General features: G+C 37.0%; 1 protein-coding gene across 1 annotated transcript; it reads right to left on the bottom strand.

Annotated features, from left to right (window-relative positions):
* Nucleotides 1-1,777: 1,777 nt before the first annotated feature.
* On the bottom strand, nucleotides 1,778-17,816 carry LOC107700126 (glutamate dehydrogenase, mitochondrial-like). The gene is made up of 13 exons (XM_016501662.1): nucleotides 17,215-17,816; nucleotides 12,939-13,019; nucleotides 12,720-12,775; nucleotides 12,035-12,098; nucleotides 10,924-11,018; nucleotides 7,812-7,991; nucleotides 5,282-5,419; nucleotides 5,032-5,169; nucleotides 4,864-4,944; nucleotides 4,658-4,781; nucleotides 3,191-3,282; nucleotides 2,286-2,348; nucleotides 1,778-1,908 (listed from the first exon to the last, which is right to left on the bottom strand). The coding sequence occupies exons 1-13, from the start codon at nucleotides 17,609-17,611 to the stop codon at nucleotides 1,789-1,791; spliced, it is 1,629 nt and encodes a 542-aa protein (XP_016357148.1). The 5' UTR covers nucleotides 17,612-17,816; the 3' UTR covers nucleotides 1,778-1,788.
* Between the last annotated feature and the right edge of the window lie 3,762 nt (nucleotides 17,817-21,578).

The raw sequence follows: 21,578 nt of genomic DNA, 5'->3' as shown, positions 1-21,578 counted from the left end.
TTTTGTTGTTGTTTTTTTAATGCTTGAAATGATTTCTGTAAAATTGTCAAACATGATGTCATGTTTTAAGATAAGAAAAACCAACTAATACTACAAAACATCACAGAATTAATAAAATCCGTTAGTGATACTTACTGTTGTTTGTGCTGTTGTTGTCCCACCAAAATGATGTCACTTCCTTGTGGATTTCCTTCAGGAACTGATTTTGGCTAGATAAAAGGGACATTTAAAAAAGAATACTAATAATGATAAAAACCTTATAAATTGACTACATAGCACGTTCAAGTCATTTCAGATAGATCATGATCATGACACACAAACGGCAACTCAAACAGGATACTGCGTTTTTTTCTTTGAGCCACATATTTGTTTAAATTATTGTTTTCGTTTTCAAAAACAGCTAGCTAGGTTGCATTTACAGAATAGTAGTAGTTTACAATTACGAATATATATATTACATATATATATATTACATTCAGTTAAAGACAAGAGAAATCTTTTAGAAAATCTGTATGTTCTTGTAAAAATTGTACATCAACTAAAGAGATTTATTCCCAAGAAAACTTTTTTCTTCTGAAAGTTTGGATTTGAGAAAATGTCAAAAAAATAATAAAAAGAAATACCTACACTATTTCTCAGTTACCTGCTTTCCATGTTATAAGCAAATCATCAAAGACATGGCGAAAACGGCAATAGTCAAAGTATTTACACTATTTAAAATTCACCCTTATTTTCACTCAATTGTTAAATTACCAATATTTTAATTAATTGCCAATCCTAATAACGCCATGACAGGAATGGGAAAATGGTCTACATAGTGTGCTACATGTGGTTTTTTTGGTGACACTGAAAAAAAAAAATTAAACAGAAAATAAATTATGATCATTTGTTTTATTCTCAACAAAAAAAGGCAATATAAATTTCCAAAACACAGTTCCAGATATGGGTGCAGATAAGCTTGGTGAACAACTTCCAGCTCTCATTTAAGCCCAAGTGCTCCGGGTCCTCTAGGTTTAACAACTAGCAGATCTCTAAATGCTATGGGGTGTGAACTGCATCAGATCAAAAAAATCTGTACCTAAATGTACTGCACACTGTCAGCTAGAACTTCATTACATCTCTAGGTCAAAACATTAAGATGAGGCAAATCATGGCTGGGTTTCCCTATGTGTGATGCACTACATGAACAATATTGACAGAAAATAATTCCTCTGAGTATAAAACTCCTTCTCACAGGTGTAAGGCATCTTTAACGCTCTTCATTACTGTAGCAATAACCATGTTTAAATGGTTTGCAAGAACGAACAATAAGAATAAAGTAAATAAAACCTACCAGGACAAAAACACACTAAGTTGAAGTAAAATTTTGAGGCGAGAGGAAGCCAGGGCCAACATGACAAATTAACAGACATTTAAAACAGTGCGCTACAGCTGCATTTGAAGAGGACCACATTAGTTTACCACAGATCAATACAAAAACCAGGGACAAAATAAACAAGTTACAACTAGACACACTTGAGAAACCTGATTATTGGTGCCAGTTTGTTTTGAGACCACATCACATAGAGTGATATAGTGAAAACAGCAGCCTCAGAACAGAATAAACTGCTTTAGAGTTCTCAAACTCATGAGGACGGAGCTTCTGGGATATGACAGCATGAAGGTGTTATAATAGAGGAAATGGGGTTAGGCTGATGTAAACTCTGATATGTTAAAAAGGTTGTAGAGAGGGATCGAGAGCTTGATGGACGGTTTTGTCTTCTTTTTGCAAAGGGAATTTGGGGTCATTTATGTAAAGGTCAGGCCAGCCTCATTGTACACCTTGAAGACCTTCTCGATTGCGTTGACGTAAGCTGCCGTCCTCAAATCCAAGCCAAGGTTGTACTTGTTTGCCGTGCGCATAATTTGCTGCAAAGAAAAAATATTACTACATGAATACAGGTTTGACTACATTGAAGCTCATTTACAAAGCATGGAGGAAAAAACAGAAAGAGCGTCAATAAATAATAACGACATCTGTGCAATGGGCGAGGTGGTTTTCTTTACACAACAATCATACCACACTAGACTAAAATCTGCCTGAAGGCGAGAGCTGAATGTTGTGGATGAGTTAAAATGATCTTTCAACTGTTTCATGACAGTATAACGCTGTTATAAAGCAGCTGAGGTGGAGTCAAGGGCGGTTCCTGCTCTACCTGGTGTTGTTTTACAGACAGTATGACTGAATGCTCTATGTGTGTCAGCTTCATTATACACAACTTTTCAGTGACAATAAAAGAACTTACCCTGGCTGACCTCTCCATGGTGTAGGCAAGACCAGAGTGCACAATATCCTTCTCAGAGGCACCCTGTATGACAAACACATCACATCACATCAATGCACAAACATCACGAGGGTTAAAACTGCTGATCTTGGAGAGAACTCCAAAGCTTTGTTCACAGTGCACAAAAATCCAATTTGTTTTCAAATTCAATCTTTAGGACAGACTGACTGCACTGTCATTCTGTAAGCGATGAAATCTAGTCAATATCTGGTATATCAACATCAGTTACCAAAGTGATAACTTAAGCTCAGCATGTGTTTGTTTTTTTGCTTTGCTGACTGGTCACTAAATGGTTATGCCAAAAAAATAAAAACTACTCAAAAATTACAATAAACAAAATAAATAAAATACATTAAATAAATAGACAAAAAAAAGAGTCTGCAAAAAATCTGATTTCATCAGTGTAGTCAACATCTGGTATATCAACTTTATCTAACACTGAAACTTGCACTCAGTATGATGACTGAAATCCCAAATGTATTTATAGATGTGGGGATTGTTTTGCTCCTCAGACTATGATTCACTAAATTTAGTTTTACAAAAATAAATAAATAAAATTAAATAAAACATTAATAGAATATAGGAATAAATGAAATTAAAGAATATATATATATATATATTCAGTATTTTTTCTACACTGATAAAAAAAATTAATAATAATAATAATAGTTTTTGAAACTGAAAATGATTTGAGCACCAAATCAGCTTATTACAGTCGTTTTGGTGCATTTCTCAAAACAGAAATGAAATTCTCAAAACTACTTGTTCAACCTCCACATCATCTAGTTTGTACACTGTGTATGTATGTGTGTGTGTGTGTGTGTGTGTGTGCAATCCAAAGAAGGTAAAACATTGTGGACACTTACAGCTACACGGGCCTGGAAGTCAGCAGTGGGCACAACGGGGATGGGGCCACCCTGCTTTCCAAACTTCCTTTCAAGACTCTCTTGCACAGACACTGGACAAAAGAAAAGATAAAAATTAATTATTCAAATTCCCTCTGTTTCAGCAAAGGTTGTAAGAGTGATGTTTGATAAAATGCACATGCTGTTTCTGAGCACAACTTAAGGGTGCAAATTGTCATTCATTTACAAAGCACACTTTTGAAAAATGTTTTAGATGTTAATTATCTTAAAGCTGAATTTTGCGCTACACTGATTTGTGTTAAAAGGGACCACCACACCATCACACTGGCTACGTTTACATGCACAATTTTTGGTTCAATCGGACTGAATTCATTCCGATTGATGAACCTGAATGTAGTGTTTACATGAATGCTAAATAAAGTGATCGGGTTGATGTGCGCGCTTATGTTACAAGCTTCAAATCAGATTTTTTTTTTACATGCACACACTGCACAAATATAGAGTCTCTCACTGTTTGCACATAATAACCACTCTCCTACATGGTTTCTTTATTTGTTTTTAACAGCAGAATTAATATTTATCCATTTATGGATAAATATACATATAAACCGCTGTGCCGTGCTGCTCATATTTAATTATCACACAGTAAAAATGCCCCTCCCCGCGCCCAAATGGGTTGCCTGTGGATGAGAATCCAAAACAAGGACTGGTGGGAGGTTGTCCTGCTCCACTTCACAGTTGCCGAGTGAAAGGAGAGTTTTATAATGACAGGACACGCATTTATACAACACTTTATTCAAAAGGAAGAACCGCTCGTTCTGCGCGTCATACGTCATTACGCTATTTCTGCATCATTGCACATGCGCAGTCCTTTCAGTTTCGGGTTCAATCCGATCCGAGTGTTTACATGCACTCTCAATCGTATTAGAAAAGGAATAAACCACCCCCTTCAATCCGATCCAAATTTCATTCCGATCGAGCTCAATCGGATCGCTTAAGGTGTTTACATGAAGGCTTTTCAGTCCGATTGAGCCGTCAATCCAATTACAAATGGATTATTTGGTTGCATGTAAATGTAGCCACTGTTAGCAGTCAACTTCTGTCACACTGACACATCTCTTCAATACTCTGGCTTCCATCTCATTTAATTACTGCAATTGACATTAACGGATAATTTCTTGAAGGGCTAGCAGGCTTTGACATCTGGATGTCAATTAAATTGGTATAACCAAGGAGAGAGAGACGAAGAGAAGTTAAGCCATGTGACCCAGTACATATAGCACACAATAGCAGGGGTGGTTCAAACTATCCTGTAAGAAACATTGTCACACCCTGCTGATCACAGCTCTGCATCAGGCCTTGCCTGCATGCTAAGAATAAGTGCCAAAAGGGAGGGAGTGTTGCAAGGAAAGGGAATCAAGAAAAACGAGACCATGGAGCGTGTGACAGAGAACAACAAACACATACTCAGCAGGTGGTAGTTGGAGTCCCTCTCATACTTGAAGGTCAGACGACCGTAGCTGACGTGGTTCAGGTTCTTCAGCCACTCAAAGTAGGAGACTGTGACACCTCCAGCGTTCAGGTACATGTCCTGCACATCAAGATATAAATCATTATTCCAGTTTCTATTTTCCTGAAACACGACAGAGTTTGAGAGAATGTTGTTCTCTTACTGGAATGACCATGATGTTCCTCTCTATGAAGATCTTGTCAGCATCTGGTGTAGTGGGACCATTAGCACCTTCAGCAATAATCTGAAGCAATAAAAAAGATACATTCAGCATTGGTGAAGAACATTTAAGCATAGCAAACACATCTGGCTGATGCTGTTGGTGTCAGACCTTAGCTTTGATATTGTGAGCGTTCTTCCTGGTCAGTTGTTTCTCTCCAGCTGCAGGGATGAGGATATCGCACTCAGCTTCCAGAATGTTTCCCTCATATGGCTGAGAGTTGGGGAAGCCCACAATAGTACCATGTTGCTGAAGAGAAAGCAGAAACATATTCAAAAAACAGTTTAAGTACAGAAAAAGGGGCAAATTCTCACCAGAGATTCAGAAAAGCAATTGTACTGTAAATGGACCCTTAACTGACCAATTTGTAGTCCTCCAGCTCTTTGGGGTCCATGCCGTTGGGGTTCCAGATGCTGCCATCGATTTCAGCAATTCCCACACACTTGGCACCATAACGGTGGAGGTAACGCATGGAATGCAGACCCACATTACCGAAACCCTGCATGACATGATAGGAAACTAGGATAAATTGTGGTAAAAAAATAAATTGTGGTCCTGTTTTTCTTGGAAATGGCGCCCCCGTGTGGTTTTGATTTAGAATAGACTAGCTATCAACGGTTCTGAAGCAGGCCTCAAACTTCCAAGAGCCCTTAAGATGACTAAAAGGTATTAAAATTAACAAATTATTATTAATTTGTTAAAATAATCTAATTCTAATCCAAATCAAAAAGCTAAAAAACATGCAAAACTATTATGTAAACTAAGCAATTCTTATATATTACAATAAAAAAATTATAATAAAAAATATTTATTTCCCCCTCTTAAATAACTGTTGCTTTTAACTGAAGAACATACAGTTCTTGAAGCTTCATAAGTCACAAAAAGAATCATGATTAATTAATTTGATATCAATACTCCTAGTTTCTATTAACAAAAGAGGTTTGAAAACAAGCAGCTTTGTCATAATTATAAGAGAATTACTGGAAATAGCTTATACTGGGAAGCCTATTCACCTCATCAAAGGTATTTCTGGGAAGATGTCATGTGCATGTCAAAAGGGGAAACGCATATGGCTACTCATATCACAAAAGGACAAACGGGAAGCAGTCATACCACTCCTCTCCTGAGGCTTTGTTCGATACTAATGACTATGCTACCTCTTCTCTGTGCGGCTCTAAATCCATAACACGTGACAACATCTTCTCTTGTCTCTTCACTACACATGGCACTAAATCTTTAGAAAGAGAATGTAATTGGTGAGGCAGTAATCCCAGAGCAACAGTCGATGAGAATCCCTTCCCTCTGTAGTCTGGGCTGCACTGATTGAATTGAGTTTCGACCACACTGTGATTAAGACTGAAATTCATTATTAGAACCCAAAGACAAAACAACTAAATCTTAATCCTAGAGAATAAACCTGCAAGTTCATGGGAAAGTCAACAGATTTCACAGCTGTAAAGAAAAGCCGTTGTCTGTGGTATTTGCAGTGGGATTCTTACAGCACGTGATTTCAAGGAACTGAGATGTACTAGATGCTGACATATGGTTAACTCTTCCTTTTTTTGTGTCAGCAAAAAAATATTTAGTCAGCATATTATACTGTCACTTGGTTATTTCGGCCCAAAATTTAAATTCTGTAATCATTTACTCACCCTCATTTAGTTACAAACAAAAGTTTTGACGATGCTTCTTTTCATAAAATGAAAACATATTCTGATCAGTGGCAGACATGTTTCAACAAAGTAGTCCATATGACTTTAAAAAGTCTTCTGAAGTCATACAATAGCCTTTTGCTTTTATTTTTAGCACAACAATTCCTGGTCACTGTATGATAAAGAGCAGCATGAACATTCTGCTAAACATTTCTATTTGACTTATGGTGCTTTTCCACTGCATGGTACGGCTCGGCTCAGTTTGCGTTTCCACTGCAGTTTAGTACCGCTTTAGAGTGGGCAGGATTATATACATGTCGCTATAGTTGCGCCGCCTCTACTGCCGCGACTTCCTGAAAAACATTTTCATTCTGCGTCATCCCATCAAGCTCTCACTGGATCCGCTCCTCGGCTATCAACGAGAGGAACGTCTGTACTTCCTCAACAGACCACGAAACAGCCATTATTTTGTTGTTTAAAGGGGTGGTTCACTGTTTTTTTTATAGGCTTGATTGTGTTTATGGGGTGCAGTCTAACATGTGTTAATGCTTTGTTTGTTAAAAATTATTTTTCACATAATTTACCTTTATTCCACACTGCTCTGTCCCTTCTCCTCTGAACGCGCTGATCATTTCCTGCTTTTATGAAGCCCCGCCCTCAGAAATAGGCAATGGGCTCTGATGTTTAAAAAAAAAAAAAAAAAAAAACGCATTATTTTTTCACATAATTTACCTTTATTCCAAACCACTCTGTCCCTTCTCTGAGAAACTCGCTGATCATTTCCTGCTTTTATGAAGCCCCGCCCTCAGAAATAGGCAATGGGCTCTGATTGGTTAGCTAGCCCAGTGTGTTGTGATTAGCTAAACCGCCTCTAGTGCCCGTCTGGCTGTGCTGATTTAAATCTAGCGGGTCTAGTGTCTTGTGTCGCAAGTTCAATGACGCAGGTAGTGGCGTTTCTCTCTGGCAAATCAGTGATCAGCAGGGTTTACACGTCACATTTTGGTAACAGTACGGCTCGCTTGGAACCTCAGCTGAAATGGTAATGAAAAAAGTACCAGGTACTGGAAAACCCACCAAAAGCGAGCCGTACCGTGCCGTACCATGCAGTGGAAAAGCGCCATTACTTCACTCTACCAGTGAAGTTTTATTGTATAGAAAAACTAAGGACCAATCATTCAAATATAGTAAAGAAAACTAGTTAAAGTGAAGTTAAAAACCTCTTCAAATTGTCTTTTATACCTGAATAATAAAGGTTTTGTCAGCAAATCCAGGGGTCAGGCCTAGTTTGCTCATGTAGGAGGCTTCATTGATGAAATTCTCAATGCCATGGAAGACTCCACGACCAGTGGCTGAGATTCTGCCATGGATACCACCCTGGCTAATGGGTTTACCTGTCACACAGGCATGGGCATTGATATCCTACAGAAAGAAAGCGAGAGACACATAAACAAAACAGAAAAAATGGGCCAATTAGTGTATTATACTTTCTATTGCAGTAACACACAAATTTCAAAAACACAACAGGGTTATTATAGTTAACTACTGTAAAACTAAAACTATAAAAAACATTTTTGTCACTTGACATTAAATAAAAAAATAAACAAATAAACAAATAAACACTTATTTCAGCTAGTCACCATGGCAACATTTCATTTAGGCTAACTTGTACTAAAACTAAAACTGAAATAAAAATGAAAAACTATAGGCATATTATAGACGTGTCAAAAATGAAAAAAACACAACAAAATTACTAAAACTACATCAACTATAATGAAAATAAAAACAGAATATATGAAAATGAAAACAAATCAAAATATTCATAAAAACTATAATATGATACTAAAATGACACTGGAACATTAGTAATATTTACAAAATATTATACTGATTCTGTTTCTAATTTTACTATACAATACTAACTTTTCGGTAACATTTCATTACAATTTTTAATGTAATTACCTGTTAAGAATGTGTATCTTTAAGTCCACGTTAATGTGGAACCATTAATGAAACTGAATGTCATGGAAAATTTTCAGTTCCAGTATTTTTTTTTTAATGAAACCTGTTCTGAATAAAAACCAGTGCTTGGTTCTCAACTCAACACTTCAGCCAACACTGGTAGTCTGTTTCTCATCCAAAAACACAAGCACCAGTCAGGGCTGTTCAGAGGGTAGGAAGAGGACAACATGTGATACACTAACAACCAGAGCTCTTGGATTGGTGTGAAGGGGTCTTGTGCTGTCGTTAGGGTACGTGAGAGGGGTCACTCTCTAAGCGCAGCTTACAAGCTTCCCCAAGGGCAGCTACTGTAGCCCTATTTATGTCACTGAATGAGGAAACGGCATCGAGACAGGAGACCTGTGCTCTCCTCACAGATGACACACAACAGTGGCCAGGGCAGAGGTTACTGCAGGGGACGAACAACATCTCAATAACATACTGTATGTATTACAGCAGCCTAATTAATTTCCGAACAAGCATACAGTCATTTTTAAATACGTATGCCATCAAATCACATCATATGCAACATAATAATCTGCTGGGCTGAGAAGAGAAATCAAAGTATCTCATTACTGCTGGACATTTAAATCAAGATGATTTGCATGTCTGATAAGTCTAAGCTTATGCAACGTTTCCCTCGACTGCTGCTGTGCACATGCGAATCTGCTGAGACTGCAGTATTAGTGAAGAATGATTATTGCCCTTTATAAACTCAACCACTGATATCATCAATCATTTGCTGTTCCCTTGTAGAACAGTGACAGAGTTTCCCTTGTGTCTCAAACACACCAGCTTTGGGACAAGCAACATTTTTAATTTGTCAGTGACAGTTGATACTGGATTTTTCATGCTCATTTCCCCTATGTTTACATTTAGATCGATGTTGATATAGTTAACTAAAACTAAAACTATTAACAATATTTTTTGTTAAAATTGAAATGAAATAAAATATAAATATAAGATGAAAAACTTTTTATTTTTATTTGAAGTATTAAAATTACTAAAATTATAAAGGGAATAAATATAAATTAAAGCTAAAGAGAAAACAAAAAAAATACTATAAAATATAAATACTTTAATGGTAAAAAATACCTTTAGATAAGTACATCTTTAAACATGCTTAACACTTTAAATGTAATCTTCAGCAAATCTCAAAATGAATATGCATTTTTCATACTGTACATTGATGACTAAATTCATTTGTACTGGTAGCATTAAGAAAACTTAGTTTTAGTGTTTTATTTTACATTTATTCAGACAAAGTATTATAGAAATGTAACATCTTCCATGTTAACAGCCATATTGTGAAATAATTATTAATCATAATTTTAATAACAGATTTTATTAAGCTACATATGCATGGGACATATGCTTAAAATACATATGCATGGGACATTTTACATGCCAGAACTAAATGAGAGTTAAGGTCAGTTTTATAAGGGTCTCAAATATTTGTCTGTGCTTGTAGCACATCTCTTAAGGCTACAGAAAAGGTAATGTTACATAAAAGGTTGCATTCTGAGGTCAAGTTGTTTCCAGGGTGACAGTGTGCTTGGATGTGACTGGACTCTTGCCTTCTCCCCATTCTGACTTTGCACAACTCTATTGTCCAAAGGATCTTTTCAGAATTAGTAAAGCTGTATATTGTTTAACACAGTCATTATTACCCTCCCATATAAAAGTAGAAAAAAGAACAAAACATGACCATTCTTTTGTTGCCATGGTGATAGTGCTAGTACTGTATTAGATGATTTAACTATGGTATGAGCCCTCTAGTAGAAATAACCCTGACCACAAGCACCACAGCAAACACAGCCTCTTTCAGCTTTAGGAATCTTCATACTCCAATGACCCAGCTTTGTTCTCTCTCTGTGTTAGCTGAAGCTGTCATCCAAAATCATATCACAAAAAGGAAAAACACTCTAAAATATGTACATATATAATAAGAAAGCAAACTGGTTGCTATTGTCCGTGTAAATAAAGCTATGACTTATCCATTTATTAGTGCACAAAGGTAAACATTACACAGTCTGTTGTATAGATAGCATAACACTATCAGAGATGGACAAACAAAGGGTGTAAGGTTGCTGATAAAGATGATGATGAAAGTGTTACTACTTACAGAAGATTCTAATCGCTGTGAACTATTGTTTTTGTAACATTAATTGCTCAGATATCCTTAATGGTATATGCTTTTTAACCTTTCAATTTAGTTAAGAGGCTAGGCATATTAATCTACAAGTGATAAAAGGGAAAAACCTCAATGGGAGTTTTATTGGCATAGTTAATAATTTAATAATGCATGTAACAATTAATAATTTAAGTGTTATAGGAGATGGACAGTTGCTTACGGTGTGGGCAATAGTGTTAGCATAGGTGTCAGCGATCCAGGACATTTCCCTCTCACCGGTGCTCATATCAGGGGCGGGTACATCAATGCCAGGTCCTGAATGCAAAAGAACAAGGGAGGGAGAGAAGAAAGAGATATTTTTACAACTTGTCAGCATTAATTGTGTCATGAAAGCAGACGGTGGTCATGTGTCCAGGCACAGGGACCACTCAGGTTTCGTATCAGTTATTATGAACTATGCTAATTGTACTTATGAATGCTTGATTGCACATCTCAGGGAAAAGTCTTTTAAGAGGCAATGCAACAAATGATCTGAGTAGGCAGCTTGTGTTGTTTTAATGGAGAGCTGGAGTTTCAGTGCCCAATCTGACGCTGTGAGAGTGCACTGCCCTTCCCCCCATACCAGTACCAGCTGCTTTGGCGAGGAAAACAGGAAGGCATCCAGATAAACAACCATGCAGACAGCCTTGCACCCTGAATACATTTCCAAAAACAGCTCCAAAGCTCCAAAGGGGGCAGGGAAGCACACAGCGGGACTTATTTTTTACAGCACCAAGGTGCTGAAGCTCTTCCGGGTTAAAAGAGCAAGGAAGCAAAGTTTATAATTCCCTGAGGATTTCCTGATGTCTCCAGAATTGTTGCAATGCAGTGATATTACAAAAGGTATCTTGTTTTTAAAAGTCGTCTCTTATGCTCACCAAGGCTGCATTTATCTGATCAAAAATGCAGTAGAGATATATGAAACACATGTGAAATCATTGTAATATGCTGATTTGGTGCATATTTATTTTTATCAATGTTGAAAACTGTTGTGCTCCTTAATATTTTTGTGGAAACAGTGATTTCAGGATTCTTTGATGAATATAAAGTTTAAAAAATAGCATTTATTTGAAATATTTTTTTTATAATATATGTAATGTAATATATAATGTCATAATTGTCACTTTTGATACAATTAATTTGTCCATGCTGGGAAAAAAAAATCTTACTAACCCAAACTTTAGGACTGAACTATATATTGTTTTATATTTTCCAGAATGCCTTAATGTAGGGGTCATGTGTGGTATTCAAAACAGTGGAGTCAAAAAGCACAAATGAATCAATAAACTCACCAATGAATCCCTTTTTGGCCAGCTCAATGGTGAATCTTCTTGTGATTTTCTCCAATTCATTATCCTGAACAGCACAAAAAAAAAAAAGTAAATAAAAATAAAAATAAAAACATCCTCAAATTATACTTTTGTCTCTGATAACTTATGACAACCATAAAAAAAAAATTCAGAAAGGACCACAGACCCTACAAATATTAAACGGAACAACAGGGAAGATCTACAGCTACACATTGAAACTTTAAATTGTGGACTCTTTATTCAGGACTTCCTGACATCCACCCTGTTGAAAAAAACAGCATATGCTGGTTAGGAATGTTTTGAAGCATGGCAGCTGGTTTGAGCTGGTTTAAGCTGGTCCTGAGCTGGTAATAAGTGGGTTATGAGCTGGTCCTGAGCAGGAGCTAGTTGCTTAGGACCAGCTTAAACCAGTTCATAACCAGCTCAGGACCAGCTTAAACCAGCTGCTGTGCTTCAAAACATACCTAACCAGCATATGCTGTTTTTTTTTTCAACAGGGCAATCAGGGAGCAATGCCCATTTTAAAGAGAAAGGAGGACTGATGGCATGAAATGCATTTCCACTTCATTAAGCCCAAGAAAAAGGCAAACAAAGCCCACAGACATGATAAAGAGTTATTTCAAGAGTCTGTGTGCTCTGAGTCTATACATGCGTGTTTGGTACTTACAGAGTAATTCCTGGGGTTGATTTTCACTCCAGCTTTAGCTCCACCAAATGGCACATCTAGAAGAAGATAAATTATGTGTAATCTATGATGATGAAGGATTTTCTGAAATCTAATATAACTCAATGATTTGAGTGTAAGAGTGATCTAATGCACAATCCAGCAATATATCAAGTGTAGAATTCACCCCAATTCTACTGGGAGGGAAAACACAAAGCTTACCCACAACAGCACATTTGTATGTCATCAGGGAGGCCAAAGCTTTAACCTCATCCACGGATACATCCATGCTGTATCGGATACCTGAAAAGGAAAAGCAAAAGGGCCCATTACAAGGAGTCAACTGGTTACCAAAACCTCAGCAGATCTTTTTTCTACCCACTAATAAGGATCAGACTCTGTAAAACACCAAGAACACACACAATGGGCTTAAACAAACAGACTTTCTGAAGCTATGCAGACCAGTTTTTTTTCTTTAGCTGTGTCTTCGTGCTGAATTGAATGAGGATAAACAGGACAGAATACGAAAACTACACTGCATAATTGAAGACTAGATCAAGTTCTAACATTTCACTTTAGTAATAAACCAAGACCACTTTGAGACTTGTGTTTTTTTTTTTTGTGCCAGTTCATGTTCAAAGGACACAAGTCACCTTTTCCAGCTATGCAGCTAAAATTGCAGCTCAACTTGTGTGCTCTGGTCACGCTCCATTAGGACAGGTGCTACCATCACTCCCTTCTAGAGAAGCTGGTGCCAAATGTTGGTTTCCTAAAGCAAGCCACAGAATGGATGTGACCTCAAAGGGCACAGAGACTGTGTCTCTAATAAAGCATATTGTATGCTACACAAACCTTGAGCACTCAATGATTTTTTCAAACAAACTATGTGTCCTATTATGTAACAGTGAATAAATATCTTTGCGAAAATAGTTGCACAGCAACTATATAAAGTTTTTATGTAGTTTTTAATTAAAGGGGTCATATGATGCGATTTCAATTTTTCCTTTCTCTTTGGAGTGTTACAAGCTCTTGGTGCATAAAGAAGATCTGTAAAGTTGCAAAGACTAAAGTCTCAAATCCAAAGAGATATTCTTTTACACCAAATACACAAAATAATGTTATTTTTAGCAGCATCATATGACCCCTTTAACATTTATCAGTGTAATCAAAAGGACGCATTTAATAATGTACATCACACACTGTTGGACCAACGGATTTCCATTTTACATACATTATGTAAAATAAAATAACAATATAAAAAAAGCAAGGTTTCCCCACACTATTGGACCAATAAATTTCTATTTATTCTTGATTTGTGGATAAGGATTGCATGAATATTCTCTGTAAAATGTTTGACTTTAAAGGCTTTATAATATAATATAATATAATATAATATTATTATTTTATTATTTTCCACAAGATAAATTAAAAAAATAAAATAAATGGAAAGTACATAATGTTCTGTCTGACCTTGAGAGAGGAGAGGGAAAGGTAATGGGGGAGTCCTGTGTATTTGTGAGTATGTGTGTGTGTTTGGGCCGGAGGCTGCAATGACTCCGCTCCTCTGCCTGGCTGCATCATCAATCTTGCCTGACTGTGTGAACGAGTGTGTCGGTCTCTGACACACACTGCCACACAGCCTGGCAGACGCATCAATCCCTTTTACAATAAACAAATAGTGCAAAAGCAGTAGAAAATAGAAAATTAGACTGGGAATAATCTGTGATATTTAATGACTGTATTAGTTCACAGTGCTTCTGTAAATGCAAATGAGAATGTCCAAATCCAAATGAGTGAAATTATGTGCTCTAATGTTTAATCATATTTAATATTCATAATACAAGTGAGAAAGCTGCCAACATACAGGCCAATACGGAACTAAACCACTGAACATGGTGTCTTTTTATAGCTGAAAAACCAATAAGAAAATCAGCCCCTCTAGGCATCATTTTGTCTGTGTTTAAAAGCTCACCAGCCGAACAGATGTGCTTTTTCCGCTATAGCTGAAATGGTCCTCATTTATACATACAGAGAGGAGGGGAAAACGATGCGAGAGAGATGGTGGGGGCTCTTGAGTGGAGGAATGACTCAGCATAGATCACCTACTGCATCCAAAGGTTGAAGAAAAAAAAAAAAACACACACACACAGGAAACCTTTCCAGCATCTCCTTCAACTCCACCTAGCGAGCCAAATGTGCTTGATCATAACCAGGATGTGCACTTCCTGCACAAATGTTTTCCATTAGTCTCGCACATAAAGGATATGCAGCCAAACATTTTTGCTGATCCAGTGATTCAGACACTCACATGCACGCTTTTGGCTAACAGATGATGAAATGCACTGAGCCATTAGCTGACAGTGTGTGATGACTGAATTGCTCTTGTACTTTGTAATGTGTACCTAATCTTGTCTATTACACATAGATAATGTCAATCACAGCACTTTTGTCAGTGGTAGTCTTTGAGCCATGGAGAATAAGTGTCTGCGTCGAATGAATGATTAAAGGGGCTGCGATTAATATCGGCAGTTTTGCTAACTTCTGACAAATTTTAACTACATGCCACCTAAACACGCAAAATGATTCACGAGCAGTGAGTGTATCTGATTGGCTGGTTTTGTGTCTGCTAATCTTAAAAAACTGAGCACATCCCACCAAAAGGCAATATTTGAGGTTTTTTGTGCGTGATATTTAAAAAGTATGCACACTTGGAATTTCATCAATTTAAGAAATTTGCTAACCAGCATTGGTTTGTGATGAGAAAATAATTTGTTAAAATTAGATGCTTATTAGCACTGGTCTTATCAGAATCACATTGATGGTGTTCATTAAAGTTGTGATGAAACGGAAATACCGACAGATATTTTCTTTTCCATATTGTGGCGTATATTCGAGTGTAATGTATTATTGAAAAAGATCAAATGTAGGGTAAGGATTTTATGCAAGGATTTTGAAATGTGGGCGTTGGATTTAAATATGGAGGCAGATGATCATGATCTTGGAGGGGTGGTAAGTAAAACACGTGCAAGCATGAATTGTTCACAATAACATCAAAACCATGCATTTACTAACTAACTACACGAGGGTGAGTAAATGATGACAGAATTTTCATGTTTTTTATGGACTATACCTTTAACTTATAAGCTAAGGTGGAGCACTGACATAAGAACAAATACACACTGGTGAGTCTCCAAATGCGGTGTGTAAATGTGAGCAGAGTGGTCCTGTCACACACAAGATGAATCAGAGCGCCTGAGCCCCACCCCCATATCCACCCTTACAACTCTCTCTCACAATACGTCACCCCACAAATCACCCACAATGCAGTGCCATGATGACATCCCCCTCCCACTCTTTGCAGCCTCAATCTCTTGATGACCACTGCTTCTTAACATCTGCTGTGAAGAATGAATGTGATTCTGTGGGCCTCACATGATTTACAACAAGAGGATGTGCCTCGGTATGGCGTAAACCCCTTTCATTGGAGTATATGCATGTTGTTGAAACAGAAAAGTAAACATGTATGGATATTTTCCCATTCCCCTCACATCTCTTCCTTATCAGATAGCACCCACCCAGGCAAATGTTTATTAACCTTCCGAACCTAACTGAATGATGTGAATGATTCTTTGTGTATTGAAAACACACAGTTAACTTGAGACAACTTGTTGCCCTTGTTTGGCATAAGGGTACAATCAGCTGCAAGTTAGTATAAACAGTTGAAACTGGGATGTTCACAATAATGACTAAACATGTCAAGCAGGAAGCATATTCTGAGGTCAAAAACCAGAGTTATCCAAAAACAAATGTAACAAACCAAGGCACAAGACAAGACAGTAATCTATTATTATTGTATAGTAAAATGTTAACGTTTGGTGTAATTGTAATTATAATAATATATTGTTTATTGTAAGTTTATTAAGAAAAATCACAAGCAAGAGTGGTCTTGTCCTGAATATCAGTCTGTGATTCAGCTATAGAGGTCTTCTGCAAAAATCTTATAAAGTTGTGGAATAATTTATTTAATTAAAAAAAATCGAATTATTTTTTTTTTTTTTTTTTGGATTGTGCTCTATATTGAAGCAGTTCATTTGACAAAATAATTGACTTACATTGCAGACTAATTGTTATTTTCATCTGACTAAAGCCAAGTTAAAAACTAAAGTTTTAACTGCAGAAGATTCAGTGCAAAAGTGTCAGGCTTCTTTCCCCAGGTAATAAATACATACACCTGTGCAGGTGCAAGGTGTGTCAAAATGATTAATTATTGACGGGGCAGGACTTGTCAAATCTATCCAAATACCACATTTAAAGCCGTACAAACATTAATAAATAAATAATAATGAATAAAAGACAACGCATATAGGTTTGCAAGTCATTATGTCAACAACTGTCAGCATGAATGTACTGCTGTGAAACCTCTTGTTGAGCAAAACACACGTAAACGGATCTGTTGTGCCTTATTACTGCACGACATAAAAACAATAATATCTCTTACCTCCTTTGCAGGGAGTTCTGTGCTGACTGTGTTGTGCCCGGTAACCCTCGATAACCTCCCATTCTCCGTTGTCTCTCTTGATGGGGAAGGACACGCTCAGGACGTGGTTGCAGGGCTTGATGATCTTGAGGATCCCCCGCACACGGTGTCTCTTCTGCTCCGGCGTTTCCCGGGTCTTCAGGTCCTCTACCAGCTTGTTTTCGACAATAGCAGCGCCGCGATCGAAGAAGCCCTCCACCATCCTGAAGAAGTTCGGGTCATCTTCCTTGTCAGCGGCATCGCTGTAGTGACGCACCCTCAGCAAAGATGAGGAAGCCGGCAGAGCGGACTCGACGCATCCCGAGGCCAGAGCGTTCCCCGCTCCGCGAGTCAGCAGCTCCCCAAAATACCGGTACATGGCGATAAGGGGCTTTGAAAGTTACGGTACAATGGAGAAAGAAGAAATGAAAGGGCGATGGTTTATCGACGAAGTGGAAAAGGAAATCGAAATGGGGGGTAAATGAACGAGACGACGGAAGCTGCCGAGCCTGCCTCGCTCAGTGTCAGAGTGACAGCGCTCATGCCGTCTCGCGCTTTAAAAGGCAGCGACGCGTTTGGAGGAGTCGCGCGAGCAGACTGAAGGTCTCTGCGTGTCAGGAGGGCGGAGGAAACGCGAGCGCTACTTTTGAATCTCTTATTCTTTTCAGCTATATTTTAATAGAAACAGATTATTTATTTTATAATACTATTATAATTATTGGTATAATTCAAGCTCACTTATAGCATTAAAACATAACTTAAAAATACGTATGTTTTCAAAATGACTTTTTTTCAGTTAGAAACATTAATAAAGTATTATATAAGTAAATGTATAATTTTTGAATTGCAATTTATAACTTAATGTATTAACTAAATAGACCAAGAAGACTCTTGTGTTGGTAATCTGTTAAGATGTTAGCATTACTACTACTACTACTACTACTATTTATTATTATAATTATATAGCACACATATTCTGTCATACACACAGAATAGAAAACCTGTATACATTATTATGTTATTTCTTTTAATTTATAATTTTGTTCTGTTTTATACAGGTATAACAAAGCAAAATCAAAGTCCTTTCATTTTCTCCCTGGAATCTGTCACCTGTCCACCAGCCACAAGGTCATTGCTAAATTAATGTGTTCCTGCTGTGATATTCCAAATCAAACAGCTGAAAATGAATATGGGCAATAAAGTGTATTAAATCTTTATCAGAAAGATTGTATGACACATTCTAATAAACCAAGAAGGTCCTAATTTCCTGTCCTGGTTTGTTTTAATTCCAGGCCCCTCCTCCACACCCCTGTTTACCCTTAGGTCCGGACCTCGGTACATTTTTCATGTTCAGAAATAAGATTTATTCTCTGAATGACGAATGTGCTATTTTGAACTCCTCATATGAGTGTATGCATGTTTAGAAAGACAGTTTACAAGAATGTTTAGCGTCCGTGTTAAGAAAATAATTGCTGCCAGACGCTGGCGTGGCGGAGTGAACGAGGCTTGAGAGAATTGTGATTGAGGACGCGGGCACAGCCAGCCTACGTGTTGCCAGATTCAGCTATTATACGCATGTTTGGTCTTGTCTTTTCCACTTAATTTGACGCTTTAGAAAGTTAACAAGTGGGGAGTTGTAGTTTAGGATTAGCGATATATTTATCTTATCTTATTTGCAAAAGATTTGAAATACATTTGTTGTGTTTTTTTTTTATTTTTACGGGTTTTATTTGTTTTTATAGCAATATCTGGCAACACTAATCGCCGGCACTTAAACTGACAGTAATCAAAAAAGCCCACGGACAGGTTATTGCTGACAGGATACCACACACGGTAAGGCAAAAAAAAAAAAAAAATCATGATATTATCTGTTAGAAAAAAAAAACAGTAGCATTTAACACTAGTAGGCTACACAGATCTGTAGGTTGGAGAATTTAATGAAATGTGCAAACACTAGCCATGAAGAAGTCTGCTATTTCTTTCAGTATAGTAGTTACATTTTCTCAAAGTCATGCTAAAAACATTCATAAGAGCACTAGACAAAGTTATTATCTATATAGCAATGGTTATTAATGATAACAGTAAAATGCATTGTTGCATGAATAATAAACTACTGATAAAATTATCCACCCCTAACTTATAGTGAAATATAAACAAATTTTGATGCAATAAATATGGTATAATTTAACAATGTTCATCATATAATTTAACAATGTGAAAGAAAACATCTTTCACAAACATCATGTCTGTCTCCTTTGAAGTGTTTCGTGTATATAATGAGTTGTGTTTGTAAGGGTTATTATAGCACAATTCTTAACCCCATCCCAGACCTCACTAATTTTCAAACCCTGGCTATGGCCATACCACCATACATGCATACATATAGTCTTTAGCTGTACGGTACCTACAGTGGACAATATGGGTTTTGCTGATGTTGAATACACAGCAGCATAACCTTTACACTGAGCTCACATTACCCCAATGGACTCTGCACAGAAAATAAGATTAGGATTGATCCCCATGGAACCTGGTACAAATTGGCCCCCAGTCTGATTAGGAAAATAAGCAAATATTAACTACAAGCTTTAGAAAGAGTATTTGTTGAAAACATGTCATCCGAGAGAAGCACAGACCTCACGTCATAGCTGGTGTTTGTGTGTAGCCATGTGTGAGAAATCAATACGAGAAACTTGCAAAAGAAATATTGTACATTGTTTTGTCTCCCCATAGCAGTTGCAACTGTTTCTCAATAGCTCTGCTAATTTGTGTTCATCTACTTTGTTCTATGCTGTCTTAAAATCAGCCAACATATTTTCGCACAGTATGATTAAACTACATACTTTAAAGTAGCTCTGCAGACAATTATATGGAAATCTTGATAGTTTATAATGTTTTAGTGATCTCATCATGCTAATTTGTAAGGTTCACTGTACTTACAACCTACCAAATAGATTGACCGAATGGTCAGTGTATCAGGTTTTATGCTACAACGTTTGTCACAATGATAAGTGATGATCTACACTTTTAACAATAAAGGTGCTTAAAAGGTTCTTCACAGTGATGCCATAGAAGAACCATTTTTGGTTCCACAAAGAAACATTCAGTCAAAGGTTCTTTTAAAGAACCATCTCTTTCTTACCTTTTTATAATCTGAAGAACCTTCTTTTGCCACAAAGTGACGTGACATGACATGTGGCCAAGTATGGCGACCCATACTCGGAATTAGTGCTCTGCATTTTAACCCATCCAAAGTGCACACACACAGCAGTGAACACACACACACCGTGAACACACACCTGGAGCAGTGGGCAGCCATTTTTATGCTGCGGCGCCCGGGGAACAGTTGGGGGTTCGGTGCCTTGCTCAAGGGCACCTCAGTCGTGGTATTGAAGGTGGGAGAGAGCGCTGTACATACCCTCCCCCCACCTACAATCCCTGCCGGTATGAGACTCGAACCCACAACCTTTGGGTTACGAGTCCGACTCTCTAACCATTAGGCCACGACTTCCCCAAAGAACCTTTTGTGAAACAGAAAGGTTCTTCAGATGTTAAAAGTTCTTTATGGGACCATTTAGACAAAAAGGTGCTTCTATGGCATCGTGAAGCACCTTTATTTTTAAGAGTGTATTGTCAAGTTGAAGTCTAAAGTAGTAGTCAAACAGGATAAGAGAAGATAACATTGTCGTTCAGAGAGAGAAATGTTAAGCAATATTCAGTACTCTCATTCACAGCTAATATCTAGAATAGTGAAGAGTTGTAAAGATAAGGTAGGAACTATATGTTAAGCTGTTATTAGTTTAAAAAAACCTTAGGTGGGAATGTGATGCTGATGTGGACAGCAGTGATGCTTATTTTCTAACAAAAGTAATACATACAGAGGATGGAATTATTATTATTATTTATTGACTGACGAATTTATAGGAAAACATTTAATTATTCTAAAAAAAAAACTGTTTTATTTAATTTGTAATACATAACATATATTTATATATAAAAATGTAAATAACCTAAAAGTTAAAATATAGGCCTACCAATCAAATAAAACAAGTAGCAACAATAATAACAATAAACAATAATGTAACAATATATATCTGTTTAATTATTCTTAACCTTTAATTAAGATGTTAATTTTACTTGACTTTTTAATACACTGTAATATTACAATACAGATTATTGTAAAGGCAAATACTAAGAGTAATATGTGATTTAGTTAGCATGGTGATGATAGAAGAAGAATTAACTGAGGCCAGAGATCAAGAAAATGATTTATGTTATGCTGATCTGGTCTGTTCCATCTAACCCTCCTCACATGGTTCCTCTTCACACAAGACTGACATATACTGATT

Source organism: Sinocyclocheilus anshuiensis, unplaced genomic scaffold, assembly GCF_001515605.1.
Source record: "Sinocyclocheilus anshuiensis isolate Anshui unplaced genomic scaffold, SAMN03320099.WGS_v1.1 scaffold1135, whole genome shotgun sequence".
Lineage (NCBI taxonomy): Eukaryota > Metazoa > Chordata > Actinopteri > Cypriniformes > Cyprinidae > Sinocyclocheilus > Sinocyclocheilus anshuiensis.
This window is presented reverse-complemented; position numbering and strand designations above follow the sequence as displayed.

Coding starts and splice junctions, on each gene's coding strand:
- LOC107700126 (XM_016501662.1), bottom strand. CDS start 17,611: ATGTACCGGTATTTTGGGGAGCTGCTGACTCGCGGAGCGGGGAACGCT. Junction 11,019..12,034: donor GGCCAAAAAGGGATTCATTG/GTGAGTTTATTG, acceptor TTTTGCATTCAG/GACCTGGCATTGATGTACCC. Junction 5,170..5,281: donor AGCTGGAGGACTACAAATTG/GTCAGTTAAGGG, acceptor CTTTCTCTTCAG/CAACATGGTACTATTGTGGG.